This window comes from Anopheles coluzzii, chromosome 2 (genome assembly GCF_943734685.1).
Source record: "Anopheles coluzzii chromosome 2, AcolN3, whole genome shotgun sequence".
In the NCBI taxonomy this organism is placed as follows: Eukaryota; Metazoa; Arthropoda; class Insecta; order Diptera; family Culicidae; genus Anopheles; species Anopheles coluzzii.
The window spans coordinates 92,708,363-92,720,699 of NC_064670.1; the positions used below are offsets into that span (position 1 = coordinate 92,708,363).

The following is a 12,337-nucleotide window of genomic DNA, read 5'->3' on the forward strand; positions in this document are numbered from 1 at the left end:
AAGAGTTAATTATTTTTGAAGCGTTCTCTTCAATTGAGGAACGGTACTGTTCCGTTAGAATTGCACACAATTTCCTATAACTTGTGTCAATATTAGAATATTTTTACACATATATGCTAAGAATACAAATAATTGACTTCAAAGTAACGTAAAAATCATTCAAAACATAAAGAATATTAAACGAATTCGGATCATGCAGTGAAATTTTGGAACAATTGTGTGCTGCAATTGTGTGCAATTGTGCGATAGAAAAACTAATTTTTACAAGGCTGTAAATTATCAATTTAATTAAAATAACGCTGATTGTAGGTCGTTAAAAAAATTAGTAACAGAACAACAATTTTAACATACAGTGAAATCCTGCATAATCGAGTTTTTCATATAACGAGAGAGTCTCTGGAATTAAACAGAGACTCTCTCGTTATATGAAAAACTCGATTTGAGGAAAGCTTTTACTAGATAATTTGTATAAAAAGAGAAATAATAATTATTGCTTTGTGATTATTATTCAACCATTTACTTGATAAAGTGGTCAATTATGTTAACTTTATCTATGATTTTTCCTCAACAGAACGGTCATAGACATTTCCAGCTAGATTTTTTTTTCGCAAAATTCATCAGAAACAAAATCAAAATTGAAAGTTTCCTGTGGTAAATATTTTTCATTACAAAGAGGTTTTAACAATTTCCGATATTTTCATTGGCATCGCATCTACATTACACTTGCATACCATATTTGAAGTCATACGAAGCTCTTCCATGACAGCAATTATCAGAACTTGCCTGCCTGAGCGAGTAGATCCAGTAGAAAACTATATCAGAAAATGATATTGCTCGTTATGTGAAATTTTGCTCGTTTAGAGAAATATTCTCTATAGAACTATTGCCCTGCAATATCAAGAAACCCCTGAAGCCAGAAGGAAAACGCTAAATATTAACAAATGTGTCTAAAACAAATGGCAAACACTCACACAGGTGAAGCCAAGCTAATGGAAACTCTCCCACCTGTACCCAAAAATACCTCAACCACAAACGATTCGAGCATTTAAATTCGCCCACTCGGTTCCAGAAAGCAACGGAAAAGTCAATTTCCATCCCTTCAAATGGCAAATTTTCAACATTCAGCTGCATAGTTTTGGCTGTAAACTATTGTTGTTCCCGCCACTGAAATGCTAAAATGCTCAGCACAATCCCACACAAAACCGGTGGCAAACAGAGTAAGAAAAAAAGCTGTGCAAATTTATAGGTTGCAAAATCCCGGTGAGACACGGTTCTTGGCACCCGGGCATTATGATACCTTGGGCGAGTATATGACCTTGGCGGCAGGCACACCAAATAAAGCCAGCCAGTATCGCTGATAGGCAACGATGTACGCTTTTCGTATCCGATCGCAGGACAAAGATTAGGGACCGGAATTGAAATTTATGTTTTCCACCGCAGAGAGCGGTACGGATGGGATTGTTCTTATTATTGTTACAGCGGTGGTGGTGAATATTTAATGGAAAAATATTCTTCTAGATATGAAGAGTGAGGTGGATGGAGTTGCACATTTCAGGGTCATTGATCTGGACGTTTCTTAAGATGATGGTTGATGAATTATGATTGCTATTTAGATTTAAATGGTAAGATGGATCGTTATCGTATTTAAGAGTCGATTTCGACAATGTTGGGAATGCTTTTATTTTGCTCTTATATCTGTACTTTATCATACCCTCATGCCACATGCCATTATATCATATTGTCATAACCTATATGTTGAGGGGAAAATACCACATTTTGCGCTATTAAGCGGCATTAAAGCTTCAACAATAGCTTCCCTTCTTCGTATCAACAGATATGGCAATCAAAATGGCACTTTTCAAAAACAATATTGCCCTCAAACCACCTCCCCCCCTCGCAGTGTGTTTAATAATGGTAAAAGCTGCTCCTGAAGAGCTCACTGCATTTATCGACCATAAAAAACCCCCCACCACGAGATTCCTCAGCCCCCAAAATTGAGATGAAAACCGTTGCCTCGGAAACATCAAACGCATATGCTCAAGTGTTTCACACAGATACGAAATATCTGCTAGTCTGTTCGTTTGCTTTTTGTTTCTTCACTTGGCCTTCGTTACCTTGACACTTCCCCATGAAAGAGGGGGAGGGGACGCCACTGACACAAACACCGGTTAGTGGATGAGCAGTATTTAACATTCCAGCATCAGCAGCCGCCTGACGGAATGGCTGCCCGAGATAGCTCAACGTGTGACAGAAGCTGAGCTATTAGCTTCCAGATACCTCCCTGCTTTTGCCACACCATGACTTCCTTATTCTTAAACCAAACCAAGACAAAGTGAGAGATAGAGAGAGAGAGCGAGAGAGAGAGAAGAAGCGCAAGCGTTCAACAAGATCAACTCACCACACCTCCAGCAGTTCGGAGACGCACATAAATCACTCCCAACGCTGCTGTCATGGTCGGACGTCGTCGCATTGTTAGCCTTCACGTTATCGCCAGTCCTATCCATCCCCTTCGTGCCTGACCCGAGTCTTATGCTCTCCACTGCCACACCACTTTACTCATCCACATACACTTAACAGTGCGGCAGCGGGGCAGATTTAGCTCCAACCATTTGCCCCGGTCTCGCCACTCCCAAGAGGGATGTGCACCTCGTAAGATTCCTCGCTTCCCAGAGGGCATACACACAGCCACTTCCTAGATTGTACATCCAGCACATCAAGTTAATAAGGTTAACTTTACCGTCGGCTCGAAAATCTCTGGTCTCCATTTCAACGGGGCACAGGCCCTGCCCGCGACAGACTCCAGGGTCCGCTAAAAGATAATCGGACAACTCGCTCGACCTTTTGTGCCGTGTGTTTCGGGCCGATTGTTGCCGTTTGGCTTAAGGCGTACATGAACCAGTGAAATAGAAGTTTTCCCTGGGTGCGCTGAGGATACAAGCCCGAATGACTTGCAGGGATAACCCTTTTCAGAACAATAAGCATGAAAACGTATCGTTTCAGGGGGGTTTATTTAAAGAAACTAAAACGGGAAAGTCTTTTCGTATTTTCTCATATGACGAATCACTAAACACTGGTGTGTTTCTTTGCAGTAGTAAAGCTTAACGAATGTTTTAAAGGAAACTTTGTCTGCACTAGTTGAGCTGCTTTGGCTGAGGGTATTTGTTCAAAGGAAAACCCTGACACCGAGCCACAGTAAATGCCACCTTCTCCTTAGCTCGTACCATACGCTTGATGTTTTCTTTTCATCACCCCAATGTGCCGCGCGTTGTTTCGCTGGACGGCTTATGTTTTGGTGCGGCGAGCAGCAAGCACAAAAGAACCGGAGAAGAAAATGTGTATACTTCTCCAAGCGCAACACGCAGAAAGACAGAGGCGATTCCAGCCGAGCCAAAGGAATTACATTACGCTCGTTGTTTGCGTTGTTCTTTCCATAAGCGCACAGCGCGATATGCAAGGGCTACAGCAGTGCTCGAGCGTAGTTGAGATGATAAGCTTTTCTTTCCGTGCGTCTTTACGTTGCGTTGGTTTTTGTTTCTTTCCTTTTTGCCTTTCAAGCAGCCATTTTGTTCTTACATCTGTGAGGGCGGTTTTGCCATGAAGAGGCCGAATGGTAAACCGTACGCCGGCTGCAGAGTGCTCCCGAGTGGGGCAAAGCTTTCAAAGTCAACGAACAAACCCACCCAAGGACGCCCAGGGCCAGGGCAACGCGTGGAAGGGAAGAGCATGTATTTCTCGGAAAAAAATCATCCATTTTTACTTCCACCTTTCTTTGATCGAAAACACAAAGCGAACACAAAGCTTCTAGATAATGCAAGAAACCGGGCCAAGACTCCGCTTCCTTTCTGTTGGGATTGCGTTTCCCATTGCCAACCGGCCGCAACCTGTTGAGCGTGTTCGCCCACCTTCAGTGGAGATGGCAGGGCGTATGCACAGCACCTCCTACGGAAATAGCTTTCTAGCGCTGGCTTCTTGCGGGCGTGTGCGGCTGCACTGGCGAAGGCGTTCGGCTGATAATTACAGAGGCCGTCCTTAAAGTGGCCGACCCCATGGGCAGGGAACAATGGATAATGGACTTCTCGGTGCAATGCTAATTAACTTCCGCGTTGAGCCGAAATGGCTGGGTGCCGGTGCCGCGTGTCATTAGCATTCAGCGGGTGGGTCCGACTGTGAGAGAACCCGCTTGGTGGACAGTTTAAGTGAAATTCTGTTTGTTCGTGGATGATTAATTATTCAGCGCATCGGGATGGGGACGCCCAGTGCTTTGTACGATCCGGTATCCTTCCCATGGGACGGTTCCTTCTGTTTACAGAGCGATGGAGCTGTTTGGCTAGTTTGCAAGATTCAATCGAACGTTTGATTTTGCTATGCCATTTGAAGTCCTTCGGTGAAGCACAGAATTGAACTAAACGAGCAACGAGCGTAGGCAAATTAACATAATGATTTTCGTACAAAAATTGCACACCCACTGGAAATGTAATCACTGATCAATTAGGTAAAAAAAGGAGAGGGAAAAAAATAAACCGTCCTCATACGTAAACGCGTGTAAATTAGGTTGGTGTGCTTCGTGGAATGTGCTAGCACACACGGTTGAACACACTTCAAAGGGTAATTGGAAGTGATAGGTTTTTGACGTGCGGCTGAACTTCAAACGCATCTGGATGAATGTTGGCTTGCGAGTTTATTTTTGCTTAGCTAGAAAAAGCGAGGTAAAAAATCAAACGATGTAATGAGGTTCTTGGTTGATTTTTCGATGCTGTATTGTACTGCTTTCCAAAAACTGACATCGACATGAATGATTTGAAAATTATGCTTCAAATAGCTTTTTGCCATTCAACTTTTTGTTTTTTTAGCAATTTCGGTAAAAAACGCATTTATCTGAAGCTTTTTTACTTCGAATAATTTTTTTTATAGTTTTAGGCTGAAAGACTTAAGAACGATAATTTGTTGCTCCTTGTCAAAATAACTAAAATCCAAACTATTTTAAAACCATACAAATAAAATAGCAGTTAATACATTACAAAAATTGTCAAATAATCACTTCTCCCAATTCCAGAAAACGCGACCCGTTTCTGCAACGTCGACGGTACCTGGGACAACTACACCGACTACGATCGCTGCGAGCATCTCGAACAGCCGCCACCGCTGCCCAGCTTCGAGCCGGAAATTGAGCTACCGACGCTGATCTACTTCGTCGGCTACTCGATCAGCCTGGCCGCGCTGGTGCTGGCCGTCGCCGTGCTGGTGTATTTCAAGTGAGTAGCCCAACGGCCATGCCGGGTGGCTGGCAGGTCCCGCCACGCGCCCCATTACCGGTGCCGGAAGCGTTACCGTTGTGATTAAAAATCAGTAACTACTCTGCCCGCAGGGATCTGCGCTGCTTGCGGAACACGATACACGTCAACCTGTTCCTCACCTACATCATGTCGTCGAGCCTGTGGATACTGATCCTTTCGCTGCAGGTACGTGTAATTATACGTAGTGCAGAAAATGATTCACATTTTTTTTAAAGCAAAACAGAGGATGGATCTTTAGAGGAAAGTAAAGCAACAAGCACTTCAATATACGCACACCTCCAAGGTTCCTTTTGTAGCGCTATATTTTATTTCTTTTTCTTTCTATTTAACTCTTTTCCCTTCGATTTCACCCTGTTGGGGTTTAACGAACCGACGCTTGGTCTGTTTTTTTCTTCTGATTTTCTAGATTACCGTAAAGCTGGAAGTGGCGGGATGCATATTTCTCGTAACGCTCTTTCACTACTTCAGCACAACCAACTTTTTCTGGATGCTGGTGGAAGGTGAGTAAAGTATACAAGCTTTAGACGGGCTTTCGATAGTAGCTCGCAGCAATTTATTCCTGCCATAGTCGATTAAGGTACACCTCATTTCCCATTCCTTCCCTTCGATCAAACACTTTCGGTAAACAACTTAATTTTTCTGCCAGTTAACAGTAAGGAAGAGAGGTAAAAAAAGTGTAGATAAAGGCACAGTTTTGAAATGATGCATAGAAAATGGAAATGTATCATCGCTCTGCAGACTTGTACCAAATACAGTGACATCGAGTGGGAAAGATCGTTCGTGAGGAAGCGTCAAACGGTATCGAGTGCAGAGATAAATAGCAGCAACCATCTGCGTTCGACGTTATCCATTACCATGAGCCAAGAGCCTATCCCGTTTTTATGAAAAGGTTAAAGATGAGATCATGCGACACGACCACCACTGGCCCAAGTAGGAAAAACTTTTCCCATCACAACCGATACCGCTACAACGATCCATAAAACAAGTATCAACAGCTGCCGCTGGTAACGTAGGCGCGGAAAAAGGAAACAAAAAAAAACGGCCACCATAAAATCTTTATCCCATCATGTAATCATGGTGCAAGTTCGAGTAACTTTTGCGCGAGAGGGAAGTAGTTATTGCTGTTCCTTTTCCACCCCATTCTTAACCCATTCCGTAGCGCGTATCTGGATTGGTTTTGAAAAATGAGTTTCCATCAGCCCGGGAATCCGTTGGCTCGCGGGAACTACTTTCCGTTGCTCCCCTTCCCCTGTGACGTGTACACGTACCGGGTAGTTTGCCATCATAATTGACTTTAATTGCTTTTCGATGTTGCCCGGCTGGTGCAATCGGCGGCGGAGAAGAAAGATGAGTGAATTTATGGCACGGATAATTATAATCCGTTTAATTACCGAAAATGGTTACGCCGATGGTTAGCAGTAAGGGAAGTTTTTTTAGTCTGTTTGCCATCATTTGCTTCGTTGAAATGATGGTAAACTGAAGAAATATTAATTGCATATGTAATTTAAAATAATATTCCATTATTTATGGGCAACACTAGATGTTTTAAACAGATTTGAACAATTAAAACTACTTTAATACTCAATGAATCGTTGCTAAACGCATTGCTAACAGTGTAGAATTACTTCGTAATTAAAGGTTTTCCACCTTCTTTGTCATCATAAATTAGCAACAAATCCCTGGAATTAAGTGTGAAAAATCGATTCAAACAACATCCATACTGTCCTCGGCTTTAAAAGCTACTTCACCTGCTAAAGCGTACAGTACGGATCGTGTGCATAAATCTTCCACTTTCTAGCTTCGAGTTTGCTACCGTTCTTGCACGACGTCAGCTCACCATGGAAGCTGACTGTTTGCGATTCTAAGCTCACCTCATCGCACGGTTGCACGGGAAGCTGCTGCACCTGGCTCCGTGGGTTGGCTTGCGAGATGCACTTAATTACACTCTCCCACCCCGGCTCACAGGCTGTCTTATGAATAGTTTAAACATCAATTACCGTATTACCTACACCCCCTGGGAGTGCATTCCGGCAGGCTTGTCTTTTTGAAAGGGTGTGCTGAGGGTGGGCTAATCTACGTATCATACTATGGGGAAAGGAAGCGAGCGAGAGACAGACGAAACTAACCGTGTAATTAGTTTAAAGCATCTGATTAATATATGCTCCATCAATTAGCTTGCGTTTGTGCACGCGGGAAAGGTAGGAGAGAATAGAGGAAGGCTGGATGAAATTATTCGTACCGGAACCAGTTTGAGCACACACGAAGGTTGTTAGCTTAATGTTCTTATACGATACCTAACCTTTCCATTTCCTTTGCTCCGGTTTTTTTTCAGGGCTCTACCTTTACATGCTGGTTGTGCAGACGTTTTCCGGTGACACGTTACGCTTTCGGAAGTACGCCATCATTGGGTGGGGTAAGTATTGGGTTTTGGGGGATAATATGGCTGTCATTGTGTGTGGTGCTGCAGGATTAGATGAACAGTTTTTTTAATTTTATCGTGGATAAAGTAAGGCAAATTTATATGCTCAACATATTGTTATAATTTATTTAATAAAAAAATAGTTATCAACTCCTTTTTAGGAATATTACAAAGTACCATGCGTCTCCATGTGAATTCGTGTCCTTGAAGTTCAACCATTATATGTTCATTATGTTTAAAAAATATATAGAGTTTTCTTGAAGATTTTTTTTTCCTTTTTCTCACTTCAATAAAATAATTTTAAATAATAAATAATATGTTCTTATCATTTATTGAAATACTATTAACACTTTGACCGCCGGCCTGACGTCACAGTTTTTGAGTGAGCACGTAGCGCATGGCAAGAGAGCGATGAGAGCGACAGTTTCTCGTGCCATTGTTATCACTCTTTTGTTTCATTGCGATAAGCGGCGTAGCACATGTCGTTCTCGTTCTCTCTTTCCTACCTCATTCGTTCTCAAGAGAATCACTGAGCGTCAGATACAGAGCTGAGCGGTGAACAAAGCCGTCATGCGATTTCATATGACGCGGCGCTTAAAGTGTTAAAAAAAAAGATTATTTCAAAGTACCATGCGTCTCCATATCGAATAATGTTCAGCAAAGCGGTTAGTTGTTCATACAATATTATTATTAAACACTTTGTATTGTGACTTGACCTTTGATAAATAGCAAATGATGTACCGAAATAATTGCTTAACATACAACTCTACTTACCTTGCAATCGGATACCTTTATACCAGTTCGTAGTATGCTCCTTGCGCTTGCCTTCATGCGGCCCTAGCGCTTTGAAAAGTATTTGCGTACAAAAGTGAACAAAAACAGGAGCCCTGATTGTTGCTTATTAAAAGCCTATCCCAAAGCAGAGGTGGCTCCGGACACCAATCCGATGACTTCAAACGGATGCCGTACCCACGCAACCGGCCTGAAATCCTTTCGCTTGCAGACCAGCACACGGCAAATCGCTATGCTCACCCTTTTTGCGTACGAAATAATCCATTCTGGGAGGCAAAATGAAACGCCGCTCGGGTTTCCATTCCGTTCGTTGTACTGTCTCGAGTGCAACAATTTCACTCGTGACCCGTGGGGATGTATGAAGCGGGCTGGGGAAAGAAACGAGAGAAATGAAAAGTTTCGTAACCTAATACACACACAGGGCGTCTGCGTGAGCCAACCTTGTTGTAACGAATTCGACATACAACTGCTCTACCGTCTCCTACACTTGGTATAAGTGAGCTGGGAATGTTAATTGCGGAAACACGCACTGTTAAACCATTGCTTACCGGTTCCAGCTCGAGAGCTATGGGGTGGTGTGCACTGATTGGGATGAGTAAACAGATTGATTCAATAGGTAAAAGCGAGCCGGTCTGGTTTAATCAACGTAATTCAGCTCAGTTTAAATTACACAAAATTTAATTGAGACTCAATAGTGCACAGGTCCCTTACAGGTCTATGTTGTAAAGGAAGGTGGCAAAGTGTAGCTAAGAAATCGATTTAATGATTTTTAATGAAACGACCAGCTCTTCGATGTACCCTTTGATGCGGCTTTTAACCAAATAAGAAGAGATACAGGACACTCTTCATTACTAAATAGGAAAAAAAAATGCAACACCGTTAGCAAAGCTCATTGAAACATATTTATTCAAGACACAGATTTTCGTCAAACACAAAACATTCTGCCTACTAATGGATCTGTTATTTTCCGTTTCCCTCTCACCAGGAGGCCCACTGATCTTCGTTGGAGCTTGGGCCATCGCAAAGCCTTTCTTTGGCAGTGTCTCGAATTTGGAACATCCTAGTAAAGTAAGCAGCCGGCCGGATATAAGCACTAAATTCATTTCTGACCCTCGCATAATCATATCAATCGTATCTCGCATATCATACTTCCCCCCCTTTTTGCTTTGTAATCCCATTTCCGGCTATGGCCCCACCCCTTTTGCCCGCGCACTCTATGCTCTATTAATAAAAGCACCTTTCGGCCCGAAATTCCAGCTCGAAATAGAATGCTCCTGGATGCGTGAATCTCACATCGATTGGATCATCCAGGGCCCGTCCTGTGCCGTGCTGGTTATCAATCTCATCTTCCTGCTGCGCATCATGTGGGTAAGTGATGCGGAAAGGCATTTCCGGGCAGACGCCCGATGATGATTGATTCTCGTTTTCAATTGCCCGTTCCAAAGTTCAGCAACAACAACAACGACAACAAAAAAAGAATGAAATGACTTTTTTGTGACGAATCTTTTAAAGTTCTCGGTGTGTGTGCTTTTTTTCTTTCTTTCCATTTTTCCCCCATTCGGGGTAGGTGCTGATCACGAAGCTGCGCTCGGCGAACACGGTCGAAACGCGCCAGTACCGGAAAGCCTCGAAAGCGCTGCTCGTGCTGATACCGCTGCTGGGCATAACCTACCTCATCGTCATCTACGGCCCGGTCGAGGGTGTCGGCAGCCACATATTTGCCATCACGCGGGCCATTCTTCTTAGCACGCAGGTGAGAAATTGGGCAGCGAAAATCCGAAAGCCGGTGCAAAGGGAAGAATGTTTGAAGGGTATTGAGCCAATTCGGTTCCAGGTAAAGGGATCTACTGGCACATTCACACTGTGAACCGGCGCATTATGTGCACAATTCGAGGGGTTGGAGAAACACGTTGAGGATACGGCTTGTTTGGGGGAGGTGAATTTGATTTAATTTTGGAGAAAAGGTGTCGAAAAGAATGTACTGAGAAGGGATCACCGTTTTTTTAGTTTTCGTTTTTTCAGGCACATGTTTCACACTCAGATATTTCAACAAAAATTGAATTTGAGTGGGTTGAACGCAATCTATGATATGAAAAAAGGGTTATAAGGACAACAAGTTTCTTCGCTAGACTAATGCTTAAATGTTTTACTTTGGCATTGTGTTTGCTAATTGATGTTTTAGTTTTTTTAACGCGCTATGCAGAAGAAATACAGTACACTTTCTTTATAATTTGTATTGCTGAAAGTGGAAGTAGTCAGAGCAAAGCGTAACGAGCGATAGTTATTTCGATTATCATTCTAATGGCACCGGACTGACCGCAACAAGCCATCACGAAAGCGTGACGAATGTGCCGTGCAGCAATGAAGCCAATCATGCAATCGTCTTGTCGTTAGAATAATGGTTCTCTCCAGAAGACAAGCAATCGTGAGAAAAAAATTGGAACAAATTGGATTGATTTTTTATTGTTACAATTTCTAAAAGAAAAGATAGTTTAAAGTTGGATGCAATTTTTGTGTAGTGGTTTGAAGTAAAAATTCAATTATGCGATTGAATAATGTTTTATTTTAACATTCTCTTCCTTCACTTACTAGGGGTTCGTCGTGTCCCTCCTCTACTGCTTCCTAAACTCCGAGGTGCGCCAAACACTGCGCCATCACTTCTATCGCTGGCGGGACGAACGGAACATCCTTTCCGGCAAGGTGAACAATCATCACCGCAGGTAAGGAACAGTCTAAAGTGATTAGCCATAATTTTCTCCCCACGCTCAATGTGTATGTATTTGGGTTTCGTTGTGTGTATGTTTGAACGGAATGCTACACCCTGTTCACAATTATGCATCCTTTTTGATAATGTGTTTTTATTTGTGAGGATATAATTATTTTTATTTTTTATTTTACGGGTTTGTACCATTTTGTATCATTGAGTTTAGTATTTATGTTTGTTTATGCGTGTGTGCGTGTGTTTTTGTTTTCTTTTTTCTTCATGATTTTCACTCTTCATAACAAATATTATTGTTACACGGAACGCTTCCACGAACCGTAACACAAAAAAAACCCATAAAACAAAAAAAAAACTCCACTGATGCCACTTGAACCCATTACGCCTCCCTCCTTCGTTCGCCAACCTCGGGCTAACAACATTTGGACTAACGGCGCCTATCGAATGGACCCACCGGCAGACCGACATTCAGCAAGGACAACTCACCCCGCTCGCGGACCGAAAGCACACGGTTGGTATTGGTAAAAGAATGCGCGTCGAGCGCTCCAGCGAAGCACGTTTTACATTGCCGTTTGCAAGAAGTTGTTGCTTTCATCCATGTTTGTTTGTTTGTTTTTGTTTTCTGGTGTGTGTGTGTGTGTCATTGTTTGTATTTTGTTTTTACACCTTATTTGCACCTTGCTGTCATTCTTCACTCATCAGAAGCCACTCCACAAGGCATACAGGGTCACTACAACGCTTTTCGCTTTTGTTTTTAAATTATAGTAAGGTTTGCTAACAATAGAAAAGAATTTTCTTGAAATCATGTTTAAACTATTTACTTTTTATATTCATTTTTGTCATGCACCTTAACATATGCTTCATACACCACGCAATCCATTATTTTTTGTTTTGATTAATTTATTCTGCACAATTGTGCTGCATTTCCACGTTTATACCGCTTCCATCCTTACACAAATGCATCTACTCTATTGCTCGGTCAAGCATCATCAGCAATCAGTGATTTAATTTAAAATGTGTTTGCATCGCTTCATCCCTCCCTCCCTCTCTCTCTCACTCTGTCTGTGTTTTTCATTCCCCATTCAATAACATCCATTTTAACGAAACGCTTCA

At 42.4% G+C, this 12,337-nt stretch overlaps 1 protein-coding gene across 9 annotated transcripts in view; it reads left to right on the top strand.

Annotated features, from left to right (window-relative positions):
- Positions 1 to 12,337, top strand: part of LOC120949914 (diuretic hormone receptor-like) — a 32,014-nt gene that overhangs the window by 17,047 nt on the left and 2,630 nt on the right. For 6 of the 9 annotated variants that reach the window (XR_005751085.2, XR_005751084.2, XM_040367511.2 and 3 more), the window contains 9 exons: positions 5,054 to 5,252; positions 5,348 to 5,459; positions 5,701 to 5,794; positions 7,627 to 7,707; positions 9,491 to 9,573; positions 9,763 to 9,873; positions 10,073 to 10,258; positions 11,098 to 11,225; positions 11,685 to 11,735. Coding sequence is in view for 6 of the 9 variants with exons in the window: in XM_040367511.2 (XP_040223445.2) it covers positions 5,054 to 5,252; positions 5,348 to 5,459; positions 5,701 to 5,794; positions 7,627 to 7,707; positions 9,491 to 9,573; positions 9,763 to 9,873; positions 10,073 to 10,258; positions 11,098 to 11,225; positions 11,685 to 11,735 (1,045 nt within the window). In the remaining 3 variants the exon portion in view is untranslated. The remainder of the gene's footprint in view (positions 1 to 5,053; positions 5,253 to 5,347; positions 5,460 to 5,700; positions 5,795 to 7,626; positions 7,708 to 9,490; positions 9,574 to 9,762; positions 9,874 to 10,072; positions 10,259 to 11,097; positions 11,226 to 11,684; positions 11,736 to 12,337) is intronic. The other 3 variants (XR_005751086.2, XM_040367516.2, XM_040367515.2) reach the window with 2 other exon arrangements.